The sequence below is a fragment of the Amphiura filiformis genome, chromosome 19, assembly GCF_039555335.1.
Source record: "Amphiura filiformis chromosome 19, Afil_fr2py, whole genome shotgun sequence".
Taxonomy (NCBI): Eukaryota; Metazoa; Echinodermata; class Ophiuroidea; order Amphilepidida; family Amphiuridae; genus Amphiura; species Amphiura filiformis.
In genome coordinates, this window is record NC_092646.1 from 34568660 (window position 1) to 34588608 (window position 19949).

A 19949-nucleotide genomic window follows, 5' to 3' on the forward strand; every position below is an offset into this window, starting at 1 on the left:
TTTTTGTGACTACTAAAAACCCCGCGTCGGGTTTTCAATGGGAAAGTACGTCGTAGCTAAAATTCATGGGGGGGCGTCCGTTTAACGTACACAGCCAATTAGCCTGTCGCACTTTATTTTTTCCACGGACGGAACATGACTATTCACGCTTTCAGGTTCCGTAGATGTAAAACTTGTTTGGTTAGTTGAGAAGAAATGTCCGCATTTTTTAATCCAAAATAATAATACATATAACCAAAACTCATTTATCGATGTGCAAGGGAATTCCAAACAATTGAAATCGATCTTCATGCTACCACGTTTCTGCTCATATTGTGGCAAAACGTTTACATAAGGATTTTGTAACAAGTTATATTGTTGAAAACACATCTATTTGCAAAACACCATGTTCCTGAAAGGGAAAGCTTGCCAAAGCACATTAATATTTTTACAGGCAGAGTGTGATATTGGATTTACAGAAACAAAGCAATAAAAAAAATTGATACGAATACCACCAAATCTGATTAATTCATGCATCAAAAGATCATCTAAAAAACTGTGTCGGTTAAAGTGCTTTGAATTTTTACGGGAACACATTATTGTATTTTAATTACATTACCAGGGTACGATGGACTAGTCATCGGTACCAAACTGGGAATTGTTAGTGTTATAGGACCAACTTTGACGTGGTGCCTTACATAACCACATAAGCTGACAAAAACCCAAGATGGGTTCAATTTCTGGAAAATTTGTCCAAATCACATGGGTGTTTTATTTCATTATAGGAAATTCCCCCAGGAGGGCAAAGAAATAACATTTATATGAGGACGACGTCATTTTTTCCTGTAATTACGCACTCTTTGACCAAAGATTGAAATTAAAGAGCATATTTATTACTTTATTTAATTCAAAAATAACTCCACATACACTAGCTCATATTGCATCTTCTTTATTAAAATTTGTATTTCCCTCTAAAGAAATATATTTAGGGAACTAAGTACAAAACAATAAACAAATTTACAAAGTACCAAGAAAGGTTAAAAGTATGTGATTATTGTTACCTACTGTACAACGTTTTCTTATTGTTATTTAATTTGTGATTATTGTTGTTAATTAATTTGTGCTTATTCACACTACATGATGTTGATTCTTTTGAGTTCATTTATTGATGTTTTGGATGATATAAATTTTGTGTCTGAACTTCTGCTTTTCCAAGTGTTACAAATCATGTAGGCAGTGCCAATACCGTAAAACCTCGTCTACAAGCATATAGAGTACTTCTGATGAAAGCTAACTTATTCCAGGCGCCATTATGGAATTTGAGCAAATAAATTACAGATACAAACATATACAAACAAGTATTATTGTAAGACCAATCTATTGTCTTAGTATATTTACGCTTGTTTCGTATTAATTAAGCTTTCATCAAAAACACTATATATGCTTGTAGACGAGGTTTTACGGTATATCAACTACTTTGAATACACTGAAACAGGTCAACTCTATAAGCGGCTTTGTACACACAAGGATTAACTATTAAGGTTAAACACAGGCAGTTAAACATTTTGTGCTCCATGTACAGCCCATGCAGATAGCATTTTTGTGCTCCAAGCTGTCGTCTGTGTCAAACAAATGAAAGAACATTCCATCCAAAGCAATATCGCCTTTAATTTTTGTATCTGTACACCTTCAAAACATTTGTCACATTTCTTGGCTCAGCGAAATGGCTTGTCAAATTCCTGATGTATGTAGAACTAGCATCTTTATTAACTGAATATGAACACTGATGGCGCTATTTATTATAAACCTGAAATTGAAATTGAAAATATTCAAAAATAGCGCCCTCAATTTTCGCAAACAGTTTAAGGAAGACAAATTACCACAAAAAAGCAGAAACATGTGCAAAATTGTATAAAGAAAAGAAAATCAATGTTAAAAATACCTAAACAAATATTTGCGCATATTAGTGTGAAAGCATTTTGGTATTGTCCAAATCTAGAATTGCAAATTACATTTTGTTAGAAAAATTGATAAATAAAACTAAACAACTATTAAACAATAAACCGTAATAAATGATACCACAAAGCATTATTATGCTATACTAAAATCTTAATGGTTATATTTTTAATGGAATTACAGCTTTTAGATATTGAATTAGCATGTTTTTCATTTTTTTCCCAAAAACCCTGAGTATATTTCATTTTATTCTAAAGAATATCTTACATAATTTAATAAAAAAGTACTAAAATTTATAAAGTTTTGGCAATGATTGAAAGTACAATAATTGATTGAGATTGTTGTTACATTGTCATACCGGGTACTGTTAGAAGCTATACTTGGGGGTTATTCTTCTCCAATATTCCTACAGCTCTGGGTTCAAATTACTTTGTCAGCAGGATACTAGTAATTATAGGGCAATAGGTATAAAGGAGAAAATTGTCTATTTTATTACATTTGATCTAGGTTTTCAGACACTTTTTGGTGTTTTCTTATTTTTCTTATCTTTCGATTTTTTATCTTTCTTTTTCGTTGTGCAGCAGCAAGCCACAATAATAACGATTACTATAATAATAGCAACTACTGCACCAACAACAATACCAATAATAGCCCCAAGTGATAGACCCGGTTCAGTTGGAGGCCCACCTGTCGGGGGGATATACTCCCGAATCGTTGCAAGTACCACGTTGGATACTTCAGAAGACCAAGCAGCATCGTCCCATGATTGGATAGCGAAAGCATAAGAAACCGTCTCCGCTGTCACATTGACCCGGATGACGAACTGTTCAGTGTTGCCGAATTCCTGTGGATTGTTGAGGTCACCCGTTACAATATCTTCTGGTGCCAGTCGGGTAGCGTCAGTGAAATTATCGGCAAGTTCGGCAATTGTGTCGGCAATCCTTATATCGTAAAATGATGCTATAAAGTTAAATTAATATAGAGACACATGTTAAGACAAATACATTAATGTTATGTCCATTACTTCTACAAACGACTGTAAAATAGATTACGGTTTTGACAGCACACAAGCCCGTTAAGACTTAAGCTGAATTTATACTATATCGCTGAGCAAAAGCGAGTGGTTTTTAGTCAATGAGGTAAAGTGGGGTTTTTTCGTGTTGAAGAAATCGTGCCACTTTATTGGTCAAATTCCAATCGGCCGTCGCTCAACTTTACAATCATTTTGCATCTTTTATGTAATATATTTGAGGGGCGTTCGGCACAGTATTTTTGTCGGATCTGAGAGCACATCAGTCTCAGACACACCAAATTGCATTCTGAATACAAGAAATGTCTTGATGATATCAAATCGGTCAGCCCTCCGTGCCCATCTTGGCTAGCCAGTTCCCTTGTTTTGTTTGGTGTTTGTTTTTTCTGTGTTTTTTGTTTAAGTTTTCTTTTAATTTTTGCTGTTTTTGATGTTTTGGCATCCCTTTAATGTATTGCTATTGCAATATTGGGCTGTGCCAGGCCTATGGGCCGAATAGTATAAATAAATAAAAAAAAAAAATAATAATAATTAATACAACTTGCGATATAATACAAATTTTACTAAGTTACGATATTTTATAACACACATTGGCATAAAGATAGCGGGTGACTAGATTGGATTGGCTACCTTATAGATTTTAGCATCTGCATAAAACTCAATTGTCTTATAACGCCAGTAAACTTTGCCTCCCTCCCATATCACCACAACAGTATGTACTGGTCATAGTAATTTTGATTGTTTAGATTCAAATATCCAAACAATTTAAGCAATAATAATAACTTCTAGTAATCATATTGTTTTGGTGGTAGGCCTAACATATACTGTACGATAAAAAACACAACTGAATAATATCAAACAGTCGCCACCTTCAATATTTACAAATAACACAAATTCATACCTCCACCGAAGTCAAGGTCATCACCAGGAGCAGACCATGATAAAGACACCGTTTTCGAATCAAAAGATGTTGCTGTCACTCTTAGATCTATGATCCGTCCGGGTGGTATGTAATCTGTGTCAGGAACGTAACCTGGAGGGACTTCGGGAACATTGCTAGATCCGCCCGATACATCACGGGTAAACAAGGGCACTGGATCACCGGTGGGTTCCTGGGGTGGGTTCCAGGGAGGTACGATGGTGTCATTACCTGTTGGAGTTTAAACGGTTAACAGAGACGTGTGAGAACTTTTACATTATGGAAAGGTTTAAAAACGTCTATGCACAGCTTCCACATCGATACACCTGAGCACACATTTTCGTCCAAGAGCTACCAAGCAAGCGTTGAATTGTCCTTTGATTACACTACGCGGTTGCGTGAGCTACTTGCTGGAAAATAGGACTCTGTGATTGGGTTTTGTTAAAACCTCAAGTGTTCCCTTAATCCAATCAGAATTTTTTTTTTTACCTTTTCTCATTAGGTCAACAGATAACGCAATTCAATGTTTATAGCAAGGCGAATGTGGTAAATATGTTGGTAGCGACCTATCCCGGCACAATATTTGACCAAAATGTAGGTTTTAAAAGTCAAAAACTCAAGTGTTCCTTACAATATTTTTCAAATTTTATGTCATTAAATGAAATAGCACACTTATATTGTCCACATACTAGCCTTACTAGAATGAGCAATGGCCAATTCTCTTTGAATTGCAAATCTTGTGCAAAAAGTTTTCGCCTGTGTTGTCATACAGTTGTAACAGGGCAAAGAACAATGGAAATTGCCTTGATTCGCGCGCATACTTCCGGACAATGGCGTCACATGTCAAGTGGTCGTCTCGACGAAAACATCAGTGTTTCTGATTATAGGCATGATAGGCTATAATAGGCCGAAAATAGCCGTACATAGTGCAGTTATATTGCAAGGCAAACATGATTCGACCTTTGCAATACTTAAACCTGGTTAACAGGAAAATACTCCAGCAAAATCAATCGATAACGTCTAGTCTATCCTCCATATTGAATGGTGGACTGCATTTATGCCCAAATATGGTACTTGCCAATCAATAATCACCCACTTGAAATCCCTTGAATCGATGCACTGACCAAAGTTATCGACAGATATGGGATCTGTTTTTGATGTTATCTGTAATTTACATATCAGGGAGGTACGAGCATTTGCAGATGCCCCACATACTCAGTTTTTAGCCTACATGTAATGTATACATTATTCTTGATTGACAGCAAGTACAACAAATATCCGTCAAGTGGTTTAGCTTTAATGCCCTTCGGAAGAGAGCGGTCTACAAGTGAGTGATAGTCAATAAACGTTGCATTCGATTTACACAGGGAATTTTGCAGGCCATGACGTGCTATACTTACTAAAACACAAAAGTGCGAATATTTCCAAATATTTTAATTATAGCTAAAAATTTGGACATGTTACAAAACTATATTTCCTAAAATTTCAGAGAGTACAGCAAATATTGCCCGGTTATTTTTCACACAGTTACGTTAACTAGAAAATGCCCTATACCTCTAACATACACTGTTTGTAGAGGTCACACCTCAATGGTGAGAGCACTGTGTATTGTGTATAGGAAAATGAACAGTAACTGTAGTATGATAAGCGTGAAGTTTAGTACGTAACTAAAGTGAATTTCAATGGCCTTTAATCTTCGACTAATTAAATAAACGAACTCGATCAGGCGGTGTGGGAAATCACCTACCAATTTTGGGTGGTTTATCACCGTCCTCTGGTGGTAAGTTTGGTATGGCCCTCGACACGGGGCGATCACCCAGTTTAAGGGCGGTTCCGTTGTTAACTACCGTGATCTTGAAACCATAAAATCCTTCAGTGGTAAATTGCGTAAAATACCTGGAGTATATGCCGTCGTGTTTTGTTATGTCGGCTCCTGTGTTAAAAAAAAAAGAGAATAGCTATAAATAATTAGCCTGTATTTTTGTCATTATTGTCTGGAAAAAAAAAATACGCGACATGTTAAAATCAAGCCAAGTCAAGTCAAGTCAAGTTAAACTCTTCTGGAAATTACATGCACAAGATATCATAAATAAACTACATTAGAGAACAACCATAATACAAAAAACTCCCTACAAATGGTATGAAAACATAAATTAACGACGGTACTTGGAATTATGATAAAAATAGCTGGAGGGACATGAGTTCAGGTACCTGTCTGTATTTGCACGCGGCAGTTGTGTACGACCAGTTTTTGAGTTATGATGATAGGACAAGCGATAGTGGAGTAGATGTTGGGGGTCCTCCATTACATCGGTGAGCTTCTTCAACAAAAGATCAGTGTACACTGTCTCGAAATCCTGTCGTGGTGAGCCTATGATTGTACTTGCTTCTTTAATTACGCTTTCCTCCCTCTGCCTGTCCCTTATGTTAATGTTCCCTCCCCAACAATGTAAACAATATCGCCAAATACTTACTACAACTGAATCATAAAACAAAGCGAGGATACGATAATTGACATGGAAAAATTCTGTTTCCTGAAACAATACATGCGAGAGTTGAGTATTTTAACCATATGATCAACATGTATATGCCAGTTCAGTTTGTCATCTATCATGATGCCAAGGTACTTGAATCATGACAAACGATCTACATTACCTCCCTTTAAAGGAAATCTGTACCATAAACTAATCAATGGCTAATATAGTTATATACCCCTAAATTAAACATACCAGACGGTCTATATGAATTTTGGAATATTCCTAACAAAGAAAAAGCAATTTTAATCCTTCGTTTCTGCGATTCATGGAAGCCGCCATGATAGCTCCTTTCTGCCACAAGCGGTCAGTGTAACCTTTCACACAGACCCGCGGCGAGCGTGTGTTGCTATGGCATTCGCAACCCCCACAGCGAATTATAGTTTTTAGTGCTGTTTTTACTTTTCGTTGTCAAAAGACATTGTTGATCATAAATATTACTTAAAATACATTTGTTTATGTTCTTCTGTAGTTTTATGGGTAAAAATTGTCACGTTTTCTTTTGAACGAATGTTGAATCTGAACTTTGGTAGTATTCGCTTCGTGTCACCAAAGTTCACGAGGGACGAGGCTCGTGGCACGGATTTCGCTGGTTTCAAAATCGGTGTACCGTTACAGCATAATAAAATGCATCGGGTATCAATATGGCCGCCACCATGGATTACAAAACGATCGCTGATTGTTGTAAGGAATTAAGAATTTCTCCTTTATTTGGACGTATATAAGCTTGGGACTTTTACTGTTGGTCGTTTTTATCATTACTGCAACTATATAGCCATTGATTAGTTTATGGTACAGATTTCCTTTAAGACAACGGGACCCGGAAAACGACTTTTATCTAAAATTGATCTAGCAAGCAATAAGTCTGTAGGTCTATATAAATACCTTCATAAAGAAACGACCCAAGTCCATGAAACATGTTTTTGAGAAAATAACAAACTTCATTTTCCCTAGTACTCATTTGGATAGTATCAAAACAGTTGGGACGTACCTGCACCGTTGTCTAGTAGTTGAATCAGTACAGGAGAGTAGCCTCCAGGACGGTCTATGGTAGCCCAAACATCTGCATAAATAATAGGACTGAATCCCTGTCTTACTTCTGCGTAAGCTATGACCGGTTCTCCGTTTTTAAAGTCGGTAATGGAACCACTTAGTTCCGATACTACCAGGATAGGTTCCACATTGGGATCTGTGGCGTAGGATGTGACCGTGTAGAAGACTTCTTCTTTCGCGTTGGGTACTGGGTTCTTAACTCCAAATGTCCATGAGCCAGGCTAATAAAAGAAAAAGGTCTAACGGTTGACAGATATAATAAGATATTGGGCCAATATGTCTTATATACCATAATTTGTAGTCCATGACGCCTATATTTTAACAAGTGTATAATAGCCTAGCTAACGGACTTGCTCCGTTACCAAAGCATACAAAGCGTTCTTAAAAGGTAGGCGTCATGTGCTACAATATGGTATACAGGACGTTTCAAAAACGAAATATTAAAGCCCAACAAATGTAATGATATCTCAAAATGTGTTTTAATATAAACCCGTGTTTGAATCGGGGGTTTGCATAATAAAAAACATCAAAAATAAGCCCCCCTCTTAACATTTCTCGTCATAGCATCATAAGGTTACATTTTGTACCAATTAAACTAACGTAGAATTTTCTTCTAATGTTTGGGGATTAGTCAACAGAAGTGGCAGAAATTTTTTTTCCATGTTTACTATTGTTGGCAATACCAAAGTGTTTATAGAAAGAAAGTCCTTGTTTTGCCAAAAATAACATTATATTTGACTACACATTATAAATAAACCTTTGCAGCCCAACAAATATAGTTATATGAGCTACAAGTTTGTGGTCTACTAATATTACAAAAAACAACATACTCTTCATACTCCAATTCCCGAGAAAATCTAAAATATACCTCATTTCCCTTAAAAGAAACGACTCATTTTCAGCCAGTAAATGCAGACCATTGATTTTAGGCACATGCTGTTACGTAATCAAGTGTGTCATATAATTTTTACATATGTTGTTTGAAAGACCAAGACACAGTGTTTATGTGATAATAGAGAAATGCCATATAATCCATATCTGCCGCGATCAAGGAAAATCAGTCGGAACTCGGAAATATTGAGATATTTTGAGATATAGCTACACAAAGGAAATATTTTCTTCTGTTTCCTGTTGTTTTGGAAACTCCGAAATTGCTCATTATGTTTGGAACTAGTTGTTTAATTTCAATAGGGTTTTCTGCAAAATGCAGCTTTGTAAATATTTTTACTATCCTCTAAGAAACTGAAAACTTAATATTTCCGAGTTCCGACAAATTTTCCTTGATGGCATCACATATGGGGTTACAACTTACAAGACAACTCAATAATTACTGACAGCCCCTCGTAAGCGACCTTGATCATGGCGTATAGGAATCTCTAGTGTTGCAATCAGTCGACCCCTTAAATACCATTTTATGTTAATGTTAAGGGGGTACTACACCCCTGGGGTAAATTTGTGACTATTTGTGCATTTTTCTCCAAAAATAATAACACACTGGTAAAAAAAGTTATGTATATTATTGGGGCAAGGAATCCAATTACTACACTGAAATTTCAGTGACTCAAGACAAGCGGTTCAGTATAATGATAGGAAATGAGGTACATCTTAGCGGTACCTTATTTCTTATCATAAATAAAGAACCGCTTGTCTTGGGTCACTGAAATTCGAGTGTAGTAATTGATTCACCCTATAATATACATAACTTTTGTTACCACTGTGTTATTAGTTTTGAGAAAAATGCAAAATAGACGCAAATTTATCGAGGGGTGTAGTACCCCCTTAAAGAACAATAAAAATTAATGATACATTTTCTGACAATTTTGCCAGATTTTGTATACACATACCTCGGCTGTACCAACTATCTTGTATGTGATGATCTTGAATTTAGAATCGTAAGTGTATCCTTCGTAAGTTGAGTCTAGTTGAATGTTGTCGGGAGTTATCACCCAGGTTTCAATACCTATGTAACAAGATGTTATGGTCTATCAAAGTACAGTTATTATCAACATCTAACATCTAACAATAATTAATATTGGTAGACCCTAAAATAACGGACGGTACGTAAAATTAAATTTCAATGAAAAGATGATATTATATTCTGCAGAGCAAACCCAATATGGAAATGGAATAGACGGCAATACCTTTTTATATTACTTAAGACACCTTTTATATAGAGACTCTCGAACACGAAATCACAACGAGTGGTCGTCAGAGTAATCAGGAATGCCATGAAACATGTGGGTCTTTATTAATCTGCCTTTCGCGTCTTCTACTCTTCTACTCTTCTTACATTTGGGTTTTACATTTACGTTTGGGTATGGAAAGCCGTAGCGGACAAAACCGCCGAGTTTAACCTGTACGTCAACGTTTCCCCTCTATCTGTCGAAATTAATGGCTCCATGTGAGGCGAGTTACATTAAGGCCTATATCGAGTTTATCTATGTATATCCTCTCTACGCCGAGTTAACCTCCTTTAAAATATGCCAAAATGAGAACGATTCAGGCCTAAAGCCGGTCCAAAGAAAGTTGTGGTCAATGTTGTCCCAGTATTCATGGTATTTCGAGCTGGGGGGAAACTTCTTACCCTGCCTCCTTTGTGAGTACAAAAGAGGTAAATTCGACACACATAGGGAAGTATGTGAAAACTTTTCATATGGAAAGATTTCTAAAAACAATTCTCTTATAAACCATCATGCACACAGTTTCCACCTCGATACACCTGCGCACACATTTTCGTCCAAGAGCTCTCAAGCATGAAGTGAATTATTTCCGAACAGTCTTTGATAACACTACATGGTTGAGTGCATAGCAATGTAAGAGCTGTGGAGTTCTAGCTGAAAAATGGGCCTCTTTGATTGAATTTTGTCGAAACCTCAAGTGTTCCCTTCATCCAATCAGATTTTTAAAATATCAAACGAAAGCTAACACTTCCCACTAAAACACTTTTCGTCACTAGGTCAACAGATAACGCAACTACCTATCCAAACACATTTTTTGACCATAATGTAGGTTTTAAAATTCAAAACCTCAAGTGTTCCTTACAATATGTTTCAAAATGTATGTCATTAAATGAAAAAGCACACTTATACTGTCCACATACTAGCGTCACTAGAATGAGCAATGGCCAATTCTCTTTAAATTGCAAATCTTGTGCAAAAAGTTACCATTTTCGCCTGTTTTGTCATACGGTTGAAAATTCAATGAACTACTGTATGACGTTGCTAAAGAGCGCTTACAAATTGATATGATTCTGCTACGGCTTAGTCGGCAAACCAAGGTCCTAATCAGCATAATTAATCATAAAGCAAAATTGGCAGCAATGTATGGACCTCATAGTCAGAAACTAACCTGGATTATAATTTGACTTGGTCCATCGGAAGGTAAACTCAGTATTTTTGCCGACAGTATCATCGAGATACAAGCTCGCAGAACGAGTCTGCAGCGCATCCAACAACCAAGAATTCCCAAGTAGCTGTAGAAATAATGAAAAAATTATCCCGACAATATTATAGAACTTAGTTTTATTTGTAGTTTAAAAGGCCTTAGAATATGATTTATTAGTAATTCAATATGTATACACACGCATCATGTTATATCAAGTCAACTTGGTATTTTGGAACAAATTACAACATAACCCATTTTGGTGTTATTACACTTCAAAAAAATTACAGATTATGAAAATTGATTTCCTGTCACGTGGATCAAAAAAGTATTTGTTATGTCTAAAGGCCACAATATAACCCGTCGATTTCGCGGGTGTTTTTTTTTTTCGTTCTCTATTGGTCCTGACCGACTTTAGATTTTCCGTAGTCCACTTGCCCATTGTGCATTATTGCATTAATGCCGGGATTTGTATTAATTTGTGCACACTTGATAGATTTTCACATTTGATCTTTTCAGTCACCGTACTATTATTAACTTCCCAAGTAGACTACTTACTTTGAATTGCGGTTATTTTTTTTACCCGGGCTTTCGCTATCAATAAACTGGTTGATTCTAAGATCAGAATTATTTAATATGAAGTGAGCCATGCCATTAAGATATGTTGCATTCAATATTAAATATAAGCCTATGTATACTTTATTTAAATGTTGGCTGAATATTTTTGATGAAAGTCAATCTTTGACAAGATGTAACTTTGCTACGGAATGTCAAAACGGTTATCAGTTTTTACTCAAGGGCTTTAATTTGATGTATAAAATGATGCGGTTTGATGGCAAATTTCAAATTCACCTTTCATACCTAATTTATAAATTCGATGTCAGTGTCTGGTCGTATGACCTACGCTTTTTATTGATAATGCAGCCCTCTACCTGATATAGTACAAACAAACAAACAAATAAACAAACAAACAAACAAACAGAAACAAACCTGAACACGTCTGTCATGGTCATCTATTTCTCCTCTTTCCATTGTAGCAGAAAATGCATCGATGAGGGTGTTGTCACCAGGTTCGTTGGAGTAATAATAAGGAGTGCCACCTGTAAATGGACAGAAATTCTACTGTAATTACCCGATGATAAACTGCACAAGAAGTGTATGTTCCAGGCGATCACGCGAACTCGATCTGTTGGCGATTGAATGGAGTTTATGACCAATTTTGTTTGTTTTTTCGGAATTTCAATTGTCCTTTTCGGTAAATTCCATAAGCCTTTGCGAGTACACCTGAGAACTCGTCATTTGACGTCACATCGTTTATCGAACACCGTTACTGCGCATTGCAAGTCGGCGTGACGTAAAATGACTCGGGTGTACTCGCAAAGGCTTATGGGATTTACCAAAAGGTCAATCCGTATACAGGCAAAATAAGTGGTATGTCTCAAAGATGCCGCTCGCGTCCGTTTTGCGGTAGGCATTTGTCATTTGGGAAAAAATGGCAACATATTTTACTTACACGGCTTGAAATTCCGGGGAAAAATTGTCATCTCAATTAACAGCAACATATCTCCAGTTCGCGTGATTTTGTTAAAACATATTCAAATTGTAGCAGAATCTTTGACTGGTTCATTGTCTATTAGATTTGAACATGTTATGAATTTATCGCTTTATAATATTGGTTTAAATAATACAATTTGAAAAAAAAACCCGACTCAACCCAGGGAATCTAGTCAAAACCCATGTTGCATACGGGTGTTCAATTGAACCACACTTGTTTTTTCGTATAAACTCTGCATAACTTATGTACAAAAATCATTCAATACGATACTTGAAAGTGATTTCAGTGTTCTTTTGAATAACAAATAGCTCGATTAATCATCGCATGCCGTAAAAACTCGATAGTTAGCATATGTGCTTACTATCGAGCGGTTTGAAAACATAAAATTGTACCAAAATCCGGCACTCTACCATGTTTACCAACTGAGCTAATGGGGTTGAGACATTTGCAGGTTTACTTGTTCGTATAACTATGTGTATGATGATTTGCTCAAAACCCTTTACACTTTTGTGGATGGGGCTCTTCATGTTTGCATGTTTTAAAGGCGCTTGATAGTAAGCACATAATTATGCTAACTATCGAGCTTTTACGGTATTGCATTCGTTCATATCTGAGTGTTGTAAATGAACTTGACAATAGGTATATCTCGATAATAGGTATGTAAAAAGTGCAAACTGAAGTATACCAATTACATACAGCTCCGTGTTTTGACATGAACATGGGCAGTTTTCATAAAATTGCTATATCTTTTGATTAAAAAAACGGGAATTTTTTGGGGATGGTATAAAGACAATACTCTATCATGCGAACACGTTAATTTTCATTCAAAAAGTAGGGTGTAGATTATTTCAACTCACTATTGGCTATTCCAGTTAAATCCATACACCCCCGGAAGACGTGACCTTATTTTTCCACACATGAAGTGTGAATTTCAACTGAGGTTACCTGAATGGGCTACTCCATTCGAAATCTACACCCCTGTGTAGGAGATTAACATAATGTCTTCCATAGGGGGTGTATGGATTTCAACTAGAATATCACACGTGTAAAACACACCTGTTAGTATAGCTAACTCATACATTTTAGCTTCTGCAGCTTGTGTGAAGGCAATAGTGTCTACAATAACACCAGCAGCAACTATCTCATCTTTGACGTCATCTATGAAAGGAGCTTCATTTTCTTCTCCGTCACTCAACAGTAAAATAAGCCCGCCCTCTGTATTTAGTTCTCCGTCATGTTCTAAAACCTAAAATTAAAAGTGAATATAAAACGTTAGTCCAAAAGTATAAGTGTTAGCTTGTCAAAGGAGCTGGCGTGTGTGTGAAAAGCAATTGAGTGAGGAATCGGTAAATAAGTTAATCTGCTTGAACTTGAATATATGAAGAGCTTATCTCCAAACCGTGTTAAGTCCACAAGATTCACTTTGAAGAAAATCAGGAATTTTCTTTATGGCAATGAAAAAAAGTTCGATTTCTATAAAAATACAGTGAAGTGAAGGTGACATATATAGGACCATAAAAACATGTTAAGTTAAAATCTAGAGACTTTTGATTTTTTTTAATGAATTAATTTTTTTTTAAATAGCATTTTCTGGCATGGACTTAACACATTTTGACACAAAACATAGTATCTGTAACACAGAACTAACCATATTTTTGTCAAACTAGTCCTAAAAGATAACAAATTTATTAAAAACATACAGAATGTGATTCTCTCTACTATAAAACACAATTTTGCCACAAAACACCTTGCATCTCGAACCGATCCTCCTGCCCATTTTTTACCAAAATTCGACGTTTAAAATAGTTCGAAATTCAAAACTTAGTTGTATTGCAATTCTCAGAATTGAATAAACATCATTTCACTGACAATAGGGTTGGGCGAATCTGAACTTTTACAAAAGTGATTTAAAACGAGTTGTTTCTATGGCCAAATTTAGCGTAGAACACAAATCCGTCAACATTTTGACCTCTGATAATGTTTGACCCCCTACTATTCAAAAATTCAAAATGGCTGCCAAAATAACATATTTTTGCTTGTTTGTGGCATATTTTAGTAGATACATAGCTTCAATGTGTCTTTTTATATGTTTTGGGGGTTGAGAAACACAACTTTGACTCTTCTGAGATGATTATCTGTATTCTGTACAAGTTTATTCGTCGAAAATTCAAAATGGCTGCCAAAATGACATCATTTTGCTTGTAATAGCATATTTTAGTACATACATGACTTCAAATAAGTCTTTTTTATATGTTTTTGGATCTGGGAGCACACCTTTGACACTTATAAGAAGAATTGAAGTACCCTGTACGAGTTATCAATTGCCAGAAATTCAAAATGGCCGCCAAAATGATGTCATTTTGCTTGCAATAGCACATTTTGACAGATACATGGCTACAAATATATATTTATCTATGTTTTGATGTAGGGGTACACAAATTAGACACTTTTAACATAATTAGCAGTAACATACACGAATTATGAGTTGCCAGAATTAAAATATCATCCAATTTAGTTGAAGAAAACTGCTGAAATCTACTTCTTTAAGGAGTAGAAATATACACAGGGTTAGTTCATGTGTGCTTATATGGTATGTCATTACATTTGTAATTTCTACTGTGACAACCTGCATTTTGTATTTTACACTAGGATATTTTTCAACAAAGTATCAATATATGCTGACAAGTTTGGTTCTGGATGCACATCATTTTGAATGGATTGTCTCAGTTCTTCGCACAAAAATTTCACCACTTTCTACAATGCGAACATCAAATTTAGCCAATTCTGCTTCATATTCTAGATTTAACACTTTTGTCGACATAGCTGTCTCTGTCATCTATTCCCAGGATATCCATCAATGGGAAAATGAAAGCACCAATCAGCTGAGAATAGTTTTCAATGCAGGAACCAATTTCTGTATGTACGTGGACGTGGTCATCGTCTGCCAAGTCTATGATGAACACTGCCGACGACACTAGAATTCCTTCGCAATCTCAGCAATCCTACCTAATCTATTTGATATGAAACCTTTGAAGCTAGTACTGTCGATGCCTTGTGTCTCCATCCATGAAGTTTATTTATTATAGAGGGATATGGAGTGAGCTGCATGACCTGGAGATAGTAGCTTCGAAATCGCAATAAGGGCCAATGTATGGACACTAGATCCAGGTGAGGTAAACACTTTCTCTACGGCAGTTATGTTTAGCAGCTTCTGAACACCAATTTTCTGTTCAATGTTTCTGAGACTTTATCAGCTGCATGATCTGAGCATTGTAGCTGTAGCAAGTGGTGGATTCACGTCGATCAGTTCGAACCCGTCAGACATTCACAACACTTATTAGCAATGCTGATAAACGCCAAAAATGGAAATGGGCAAGAAGAAGTTCTGACAGTGTCTCAGATGCAATTACCTGCAGACGGTTAAAATATCAAAGCGACTAACACTCGTGAAGAAAACAGAACTGAAAATAAGGAAACTTGCTAGAACCATGAAACTTCTAGATGCATGTACTGTGATACATGATTCTATCAATATCCTTGCACACTTAACTGAAAAACAACTACTCCAATAGCAAAATCAGGGTTACAGTAGCCCCAGATATTCATCAAATGCGACCAATGAAAGTCGACAGTAGATTCAAATGGTGAAATTTTCGTGTGAAGAACTGTGACAATCCATTCAAAATGCAAAGAAACCAGAATCAAACTTGTCAGTAGATATTGATGCTTTAGGGAAAATATCCTAGTGTAATACAAAATGTAGGTTGCTCTCAGTTACTAGAAATTACAAATGCAATGACATGCCATGTAAACACGTGTAAACTAATGCTGGTTATATTTCTACTCCTTAAGAAGTAGATTTCAGCAGTTCTCTTCAACAAAATTGGATGATATTGCATATTGGCAACTTATTATTCGTATATGTTACTACTAATTACCTTAAAAGTGTCTAATTTGTGTTCCCCTACATCAAAACATAGATAAAGACATTATTTGTACCCATGTATCTGTCATATGCTATTACAAGCAAAATGATGTCATTTTGGCGGCCATTTTGAATTTCTGGCAACTGATAACTCGTACAGGGTACTCCAAATCTTATAAGTGTAAAAAGTTGTGCTCCCAAATCCAAAACATATAAAAAAGACTTATTTGAAGCCATGTATCTATTAAAATATGCTATTACAAGCAAAATTACGTCATTTTGGCGGCCATTTTGGTTTTTTTGGCGACTAAACTTGTACAGGGTACAGATAATCATTTCAGAAGAGTCAAATTTGTGTTCCTCAACCCCCAAAACATATAAAAAGACACATTGAAGCTATGTATCTATTAAAATATGATATTGCAAGCAAAATTACGTCATTTTGGCGGCCATTTTGATTTTTTTGGCGACTAAACTTGTACAGAGTACAGATGATCATCTCAGAAGAGTCAAATTTGTGTTCCTCAACCCCCAAAACATATAAAAAGACACATTGAAGCTATATATCTACTAAAATATGCCACAAACAAGCAAAAATATGCTATTTTGGCAGCCATTTTGAATTTTTGAATAGTAGGGGGGTCAAACGTCATCAGAGGTCAAAAATTTTGGCGGATATGTGTTCTACGGCAAATTTGGCCATAGAAACAACTCGTTTCAAAAAAATTATGGTGATTCGCCCAACCCTACTGACAATAAGTGATGACCTGAAATATCCACTTGTTTTATCACAATTTCCCCCTCCCCCATGTTGCCACCCTAATCTCATATTGACAGTCGTAAGTTTTTAAGTCTTTAAGTCTCAAGTTTTTTTATACCTTTAATTTTAAAATTATACCTTGAATTTAGTAGCATATTTTGATAATCAACAAAATAATAATATCAAAAACTAACTCTACCACCATCCTCTAACATTAATTCTACCATCACAACCTCTCCCTCTCTCCCTTCCTACCCTGTTCATGTCTTTCTGGAGGTATCTATCAAATATTTAAGAAATGCCATACAAACTAGGCCTACTAATTAAAAAAACACCCAAAAAACCCAACTTTTCATGCAGGCCAAATTCAGGTATACTAGTCTCAGGACCAAACAAGAACGAAGATGCAAAGCAAGATGGTGAAAGAATTTTTTTGGAAAGCCAAAAGGGGAAGCAATTTTTGGCAGGTCGACAAAGGAGGGGGTCGGGGAACGCAATTTTGCGGGGCACCTTTTCAATAAGACAAGTAGGGTCAGTTGCTCGGCTTTTTGTTCAAACGTTTCTCTTTGGAAGAGGCTAAATGACCTTGATAGACATATTGTGAAAATGTTCTGATTTGTTTCCAAAAAATATCAGTCAAAATTAAAACATTCTCAGAACACAAAATCTGGGACGGTCAGGATTAGGGTTTTATCGTCGCCTTACCGTTATTGCCGTTCGGAGACCACATCCAATACACGTAGCGCCCTCAGCAGTTTTAGGTAAGGCATCTAACAGAGCATTCCTGTCAGCATTGCTATAGACAGTAACCAGTTTGCTCAATATTTTTGAATTCTTGGCAAACGAAACGATTCCAATCCTACTCCCTTCTATGACGATGGAAGAAATTTTTGGCAGGGCGACAAAGGAGGGGGTCGGGGAACGCAATTTTGCGGGGCACCTTTTCAATAAGACAAGTAGGGTCAGTTGCTCGGCTTTTTGTTCAAACGTTTCTCTTTGGAAGAGGCTAAATGACCTTGATAGACATATTTGTGAAAATGTTCTGATTTGTTTCCAAAAAATATCAGTCAAAATTAAAACATTCTCAGAGCACAAAATCTGGGACGGTCAGGATTAGGGTTTTATCGTCGCCTTACCGTTATTGCCGTTCGGAGACCACATCCAATACACGTAGCGCCCTCAGCAGTTTTAGGTAAGGCATCTAACAGAGCATTCCTGTCAGCATTGCTATAGACAGTAACCAGTTTGCTCAATATTTTTGAATTCTTGGCAAACGAAACGATTCCAATCCTACTCCCTTCTATGACGATGGAAGAAATATAATTAGCTGCTGCACCGATCATTTTGACAAACTTCTGGTCATCCTGTTTAGAACAAAACGGGTTAAATAATTAATAGAATATTAATAGTTTCAAATCACACTCATAGAGAATGTCACCGTACCAGTATACCGTAACCAAAATATGCTTATGATTTCACACCACCAAATAGTATTATTTGATTGTGTGCCCTGAATGCATTTCTCAGAAAAACTCATAGATGGCCTAAAGTAAGCATTCAAATGAGCAGAAATTTGCATAACTTTGGCTAAATTTGGATTGGTCATGATTAGTAATATCAAATCCTGCAAGTATACCACAGATGGGAGAGATCGAGTATATTTGAATGATTTTAAGGAGCCTTTTCTGTACAAACACTGGCATGATTTTGCATGTAAATTAGGTATTTCTCAGATATCGTAGACTTCGACGGTCAGTCGTAAAAATAATGACGAACAACCTATATTTTTCCAATCAGAGGTATCAGGCCAGGGCTAATTTCAACCATCATAGCTGTCGCTAAGAACTGAGTCGCTCCTGCGAAGAAAAATATGACGTTTTGTTGAGGCAAATTTAGTACATATCTGTATGGGGATTTATTTGGTGGTGTGACATTGGGTTGTGTTGGGTACAAACATCATGTTGCACAACTTGGTAATTGTTCCCAACCTCATATTCCACAACTTGAGGTCAAATTGAGAGCTATGCATGATTAATAAGGGCCACTGAGAAATATAATTGAGCATGAAATCAATATTTCTCAGCACACGTGACATGTTTATGATGTTTACAAATATCATGAACATTGTAACCGTATAAACCAACCACCGAAATGAGTCGGAAACTGCGTTTTTGCGTGCGAACAAGGAATTCGAATTCGAACACAAAGCTAAAATCACCTACATCTTTTTACATATATTTTTACATTTGTGTTAGAAAAACGAATACGTGAACATATTTGGATGTTTTCTGTTCTCTTAGTTGCAATTAGATCGAGAAAAACAAATGTATCTATTAATTGCTTTTCCATGTTTCTCTTTGTTTATTTTTCATACTTGTATTAGGAAAAGGGAAAAAAAGAACATTGTCGGCCTTTTTCATTTTTCTTAATGTAATTTTTAATTAAGGGTGGTCTTAACCCTGGAATTATGGCATTACGTTTTGTTACCTGGAGAGATTTGATCATGTCTCACCTCCTTTTTCAACCAAATCGGCGGTAATAACTCTTGTAGTGAGGGATCAACATTTGACCGCAATTTGCCTCAGACAAATTCACTTCTTGGGAACTAAATACCACACAATGTCATTTGTTATGTAACTCATTGACCCATTATATGTGTTAAATACTGCCTCTAGCTATAATGACATCCTTGTGATCTGGTCAAGTCATTGACAGATACGAACCTCAGGGGGAGTCCAATTTTTGATCAATTATCTCCAGGTAGTGAAACGTAATGGAAAATTTCGGGCCTCATAACTGCCAAATTGTTGGTCTAAAGAATATAAAAGTATACATTTTTAGAAGGGCAAAGACTTGA

General features: G+C 36.1%; 1 protein-coding gene across 1 annotated transcript in view; it reads right to left on the reverse strand.

Moving 5' to 3' along the window:
• Positions 1-954: 954 nt before the first annotated feature.
• Positions 955-19949, reverse strand: part of LOC140141618 (calcium-activated chloride channel regulator 1-like) — a 37228-nt gene continuing 18233 nt past the window's right edge. The window contains exons 7-16 of the mRNA XM_072163530.1: positions 18224-18456; positions 17798-18032; positions 13464-13653; positions 11843-11952; positions 10820-10943; positions 9316-9431; positions 7410-7692; positions 5632-5817; positions 3867-4115; positions 955-2895 (exon numbers count right to left, since the gene is read on the reverse strand). Coding sequence (XP_072019631.1) covers positions 2447-2895; positions 3867-4115; positions 5632-5817; positions 7410-7692; positions 9316-9431; positions 10820-10943; positions 11843-11952; positions 13464-13653; positions 17798-18032; positions 18224-18456 — 2175 coding nt within the window. The 3' untranslated portion in view covers positions 955-2446. The remainder of the gene's footprint in view (positions 2896-3866; positions 4116-5631; positions 5818-7409; positions 7693-9315; positions 9432-10819; positions 10944-11842; positions 11953-13463; positions 13654-17797; positions 18033-18223; positions 18457-19949) is intronic.